Source organism: Parasteatoda tepidariorum, chromosome 5 (genome assembly GCF_043381705.1).
Source record: "Parasteatoda tepidariorum isolate YZ-2023 chromosome 5, CAS_Ptep_4.0, whole genome shotgun sequence".
NCBI lineage: Eukaryota > Metazoa > Arthropoda > Arachnida > Araneae > Theridiidae > Parasteatoda > Parasteatoda tepidariorum.
Window position 1 is genome coordinate 74758555 of NC_092208.1, and position 6405 is coordinate 74764959.

General features: G+C 30.2%; 2 protein-coding genes across 3 annotated transcripts in view; one reads left to right on the forward strand and one right to left on the reverse strand.

Moving 5' to 3' along the window:
* The window catches only part of LOC122269489 (uncharacterized protein MAL13P1.304-like), a 32890-nt gene extending 30635 nt beyond the window's left edge, over positions 1 to 2255 (reverse strand). The window contains exon 1 of one of the 2 annotated variants that reach the window (XM_043042885.2): positions 2124 to 2255. In XM_043042885.2, coding sequence (XP_042898819.1) covers positions 2124 to 2135 — 12 coding nt within the window. In that variant the 5' untranslated portion in view covers positions 2136 to 2255. Of the gene's footprint in view, positions 1 to 2102 lie in introns of both variants that reach the window. The other variant, XM_043042884.2, reaches the window with a different exon arrangement.
* A 125-nt stretch (positions 2256 to 2380) lies between these two features.
* The window catches only part of LOC107438952 (protein Njmu-R1), a 40083-nt gene continuing 36058 nt past the window's right edge, over positions 2381 to 6405 (forward strand). Inside the window, exon 1 of the mRNA XM_043042882.2 lies at positions 2381 to 2551. The gene's annotated coding sequence lies outside the window, so the exon portion shown is untranslated. The remainder of the gene's footprint in view (positions 2552 to 6405) is intronic.

The window sequence follows — 6405 nt, forward strand, 5'->3', positions numbered from 1 at the left end:
CTCCACAAATGCTAGTTTACCTCAATGCTTATTCCATGAGTTTCCTTGTCTCCTGAGTTGGGTTTAAAATCATAGGGCTACGGAGTTGAGCATTAATAGTCATGAACTCAAAATTGGGTAAACTGTTCAACTCCGGTTTTAAAATAAAATAAAAAGTCTTGCTTATGATTCGTCTTTAAAATTACACATATTTATAGTGTAAGATAATATTTCATAAATTTTCTGAATAACAGTATCTTATAAGTTCAGTTATTCCAAAAATACAACTTTGAAACTCATATTTCAGAAAGATTTGATATTAAAATTTATGAAATAGAATTATTCTGTGAGATATGTTAAGAAAATAGTTTTATCGACAGACTGAATTCAACGCCGAAAGTCATCCTTTCACATGTTGTGTTTTTCCTGATGATTAATCAGTAACCACCTTTGTCATTCAATTATTAGTATTTAATGACGAGAAATGTTTACAATAACTTATATGCAAATTTAAAAAGCTTTTTCAGTTTTAATCAAAATATAAAAGAAATTATATATAAATTGTCAAATTATATCGAGATAGTGTTCTTTAACTGTGTTTATCAAAATTAAAACTTTTTTTTATCTTCTCCATTCTTCCAATTTTTCTCTATTCTTTCCAAATTCTACAGTAACGCTCGTTAAAGGAAATTTGCATTGCTTAAACTAGCATTTAGATGCTTACACAACTTATAAACTGAAGCTGTAAAATAGCACGTAATCCAAACTATTTCGTGTTACATTATTAAAAATAACAGTTTAATAAATATAGTGCTGAACAGTTATTTCAAAAAAGTGATACCATATATTGGTCAGAAAGATCTGCAACAGAAATTTTTTCCGGAACATTTTCGGTACATGGAGAGGAAAACCACGAAAGCCTCTCACCGTTAGCCTGACAGCAAGGGTACGCTAATCAATGATCAGTCTACCACTGGGGATATTTTACGTTATCACTGTGGTTGGTGCTAGCCTGTTACGGAATTCATATCGACCAGCCATCACTGGGATTCGAACCCGTATCACATCATTGAGAGGTGAGTCCTTTATCCTCTTAGCCACCACGTTTCAAATAAAAATATGTGTAACCATCATTGAACGGCTGAACCAATTTTGGGTTTACGACTACTACTGTTCATCTCCGTAACCTAGTAATTTTGAACCCAATCCAGAAGACAAAAGGACTCCTGCATCAAGTATTGGGAGAAATTTGCTTTCGTGGAGGGCATTTTGATGGAACTAAAACGCATTTGCGATACACGGAAAAGAAAACCACGAAAATCTCCTACGGCTAGTCTGATGGCAAGGGGACTCTAACCCAGGATCAGTCTACCACTGAGGATATTTAATGCCAGGACTGTGGTAGAAGCGAGCCGGATGCGGAATTCGTATCCATCAGCCTTCGCTGGGATTCGAACCCAGTTCACCTCATCGTTAGGACAACGCTCTATCTCCTGAGCCATCACGGCAAAATATAGAAGAAAGTTCGCCTAATAAAATCATGGTTATTTTATTTAACATTTGTTAGCTAATAAAATTTTTTAAAAATCTTAAATCCATAGTTCGCCTAATTTTAATATCACCTAATGTTTTTTCAAGAAATTTGTTAAGATTTTCATTTAGATTTTTACACAACTTACGAAATATAACAATAAAAATAAATCGTTACTAAAAAAAAAAGAAGAAAAAAATCTTTACTTAAAAAAAAAAAAAAAAAAAAAAAAAAACCCGTTATTTTAGTTTATTTAATAATTAAAAACTAGAAAATTCGTCCCGAGCAATATTCAGTAACTTGTGCAAAATGTATGCATTTATTTTAATATGCTATATGTTTTTCAAAACGTTTTGAATAATGGAGAAGTGGATTCAATTTAGACTTAACAATTTTACAACAATATTTTCTAAGTTATATACAAAACATGGAAGGCTACTTGATTTATTTTCATTCGTAACTGAATAATATTTTAGAATATTCTGCAAACTCTTAAAACAATTGAGGATAAAAAATATTTTACAATCTTCGAAAAAAAAATTCTATAAGTGCACAAAAAATTTAATAAGATATACATTAAAATCCAACTTACCCACCAAAAATATATTCCTACCTTCGATTTCATGAAGAAGAAAATTGCTGAAGCGGCAGACGATAAATTTCTAAGCTCGTTCTTTATTAATCATGTAAAAGTGATTAAACCACCTTTCTCAGCGATGATCTTCCTCGGTGAAAGTTGAGGTAGAAGAGGAGAAATCATTCTTCAACAAAACTCTTGTTTTCCCTGACCTTGTCTTCGTTTCGTGGTACAGAAACAATACGGTTAGAACAATTCTTGCAAAGAACATCATTGTTTAATTTATTTTGTATGAAGAGGGGCGATTGATTTGATGTTTACCTTCATGCAAGGACGGACATTCTGTTCGCTAATTAGAACTGAAATAAATAGAATAAACGTGTGCTTCTCTTTATTGATGAAAACAAAAACTTCCAAACAAATGTTTCTAAGACTATCGCAGGAACAAAATATGGATCTTAAAGGTAACCTTAAAAATGTGAGATTTTTAGCTTTTTGAAATTAAAATTTTTTATAACGATATAGTTAATTTATTTAATAAGCAATTGGATACACGCAAGCGACGTCACGTGGGTCCGTCAATCAGGTTCGGCATACACGAGTGACGTCGCTTGCAGGTATTCAATAAAATCTGATCCGAAAATTGATTTAGCGTGATAATAAACCAAGACTCTTAAACTGTAGCGTTAATATGCCATGCACAATCATGTGATTTGACACACCATGTCATTAGTTGCATGTAACTGCGGTAGATTTATTCACATAATAATAGTTATAAATAAATAACAGAATAATACCAATAATCTAGTCTCGATATCCTAAATAGGAACAAATCTTCCTTCATGGCCTTAGCTGTAATTGGGTCAACAATGATCCTGCTGCCTTCGGCAGCATTGGTTGATTAGTTTTTTTTTTCTCACGGACTACACGCGTTTTGTAGCTTCTTGAAACTTCTTATTTCATTTGAAAATTCTCGTAAAACTAACAGGATCAAGTGCTTAAATTATGTAAGTTTTCAATACAAAATAAATCCTATTGTTGTATAAAAATATATCTATGTGTGCTAGGCACAAATAAGTAAATAATTAAATAAAATGTAAATCTTTCCTAATGTAAAACCTGTTTTATACAAAAAAAACCTGTTTTATGCACACAAATAACCTGTTTTATGCACACAAAAAACCTGTTTTATGCACACAAAAAACCTGTTTTATGCACACAAAAAAACCTATTTTATGAATAACTTGAAGAAAAAATTTTATAAAGTAACACTTGATATGTGTGATCATATCATCCATAAAATATTAAATAACGTAATACTTGTAAGTTAGTTAAGCCATATTTGTGTTTAATCCATAACCCTATTTTAGTACATGTCGAAGTTATAATTCTTAATAAATTATGTTTCCACTAATAATAGAGTTTAAGAGTAATAATAGAATCACAAAGAATATTTTAACTCATTTCAATCCATAAGTTTCTTAAAAAACAATAAAAAAATTTCTTAATTGCAATTTCTTAAATAGCATGCTCAGTTTTCTGTACTCCTAATATAAAAATAGTAGAAAACAAAAATAGCTTTTCGGGAAAATTTTATTTAATGCTTCATTAGTCATTTTTAATTGTAAGTGTGCCGAATTAACTTTGTTGTTTTTAACAAGCTTTAAAAGATAAAATCGACAAAATAAGTATTTAAAAGCAACAACTCACAACCATAATAAACTTCGAATAGTCATTATTTTTTTAAAGTCATCTAAATGAAAAGAAACTCATAAAGGTATGGATATAGCTGAATACTAAGTTCAAACAGATCGTTTGATTCATGAAGGTGATGCAACTTTTTTCAAACTCTTTTTTTTATTGTGAGTAAAGAAAACAAACTATTTTGTTTGATCTATTAACTTCTTTTTTTGGAAGCTTATTTTTATCTATTTACATCGGCGTTAACTCGATCCTTATTCATTATTTGACTTTTTTTTCCTACGCATGCGTTGCAAGGCTGGCCAAAAAACTTTTTAAAAACTCACCAAATAAATCCATTCCTCAATACAAGTCTAGTCTAGGGCACTAAGTTGTGTTGAAAAGTATTCGATTTCAATCTTAGTAAGAAAATTTACTTGTGGATTATATTTTTATATCTATAATTTAACAAAAAAGTTTTAGATTTAGTAAAAAATTCGTCCTTTCGAAATTTTCTTAATGTTCTAAATTCCTAAAATTGTTTAGAAAAATGGCAAATTAGGTCATAAATAACCGCTAATTGAAAACACAAATTATTTATTTATTTTTACTTGAAAAACATTAAATCGAGTTTTTATTGTTCTTAGTTCATTCAAGAACATGTAAAAAAGAGCTAATTGTTTATAAAAACTAAAAATTTTAGATATTAAATTTTTGATGATTACAATAATGTGAAATTTAATAGCACGCATTAAGTTTTTAATACTTTCTAATAAATTAACAAATAATTTGATTCATTTAAAAAAAATATCAAAAATTCCTTACGTATTTTGTAAATTAAATATTTTTCCAAACCATTTTGAGATAATTGTTTAAGTTGTTTTAAAATACATATTTTCGAGAAAAAAAAACGGAAAATCTTTGGTTAGTAAGTTTTTCATTTGAAAAACTTTTACTCTTGTAAATACCGACTATTTTTAAATTCTGATCAATCAATGTACAAAAATGGTGTGAGCTTTAAATTTATAATAGCATAATTTAAGTTTATGATAGAGTAAAAAATTGTCCTAATCCAGACATCCCAAATAAATAAATAAATGTAGGGGTCTGTCAGGCCGAATTTTCTACCGTTTAGCGGTACCTTCACAAATTCAATTTTAGGTAAAACGGTAGTTTCACAAATTCAACTTTAGGAAAAACGGTAGTTTCACAAAATACTTTTTCTTAAAATTTTATTTTTGTATCCCTTAAGAAACGATAAATCTATATTTTTACTATGTTTTTGTGTTGATTTTTTAATATACTTTTTAATTTTTCACAAATTATGTCTAAATTTTCACAAAATAGGCACCTTTCAGAAAAGCCTAGACAGACCCCTGATAAACAGAAAATCTCTATTCATCAGCAAGTACCCTTCTTTCAATAAGTGGTAAAAAGTTGCTCGAGAATTGTGGGTTGGGAGAAACTTAAATATTGTTAGCTAGACAAATTAGGTATCTCAATGAGAATAGGGAATACTTCATCTGCTATACATGCACAAAGCGAAACAACGTGAATGAAGCACAATCATGTACATTTTTGAACATTCATTTGTGCTTTATTGATGTTCTATTGTTTTATTCAAACTAGGCATTGTTTCTGATATGCTATTTTTTTCATTGAATCGAATGAGGCTAAATGAAAGTTGAGTTGAATGAAACAGTTTAAAAGTTATAATGGTTTTATGAATAAAAAGTATAAATTTCAGAGAGATTTAGCTTAGGTCAACCGTAATGCTAATCTCATTCGTATGCTAATCTTAATCGTAATACTACTCCCATAGAAATTCTGTAAACTCTTAAAAAACTAAAGCACATATGCTGAGAAGCTAAAATGGTGTTTGTTAGCTGGAGACCGTAGCTCTACACAAAAGTGCTGTCTTTCTCAAAAAGTGAAGTATTGCTTACTGTTTATTTATTTATTTTGCGTTGAATCTATAGAAACCAAACACAGGTGAAAAGGACCAGTAGTTTTGAAGTTGTAAAATTTTGAATGCACAAAAAGTAGTATTTTTGACTTGGGTAATTCTATTTGTTGTCGTAGGCCATGAAAGCAAGGGGCTCAATTGTTCTTGTTTTCCAATGGCGCCATCTATGGCCAATAACTCGACTTCTGCCTCGCCCGTTTTAGGGTCGACCCATTCCTTCATCCACAGATCGCAATTTTGTCCTGAACCAGAGAATGATCAATCTCCAATCCAGAGGTATAGTTTGGTATGGATACATGGAGGACATTGTGACTCGACATATTTAACGTGCACCAGTCACTATTTACTACTCAAGGAGTCTTCAGCCTGCTGGATTCGAATTACCGTTCTCAAGAACGTCAGTCCAAAACCCTGCCAACCAAGCTATTACTTAATTCTATTCCATACTTAATTCCATTTAAACATTTGATATCGCGATCTGGAATATTGAGTTATTGTTTTTTTTCTCTCTATATATTCGAGTTCAAAACGTTTTTAGTGTTCCTTTATTTTTTAGTTTTATCAGTTATCTCTTAATTTTTATATCAACTCGGGAGGAAGGCGAACTAATAACAAAAACACATATTCACATACACACATAACAAACAAAAACACATATTCGTGAAAGAATCC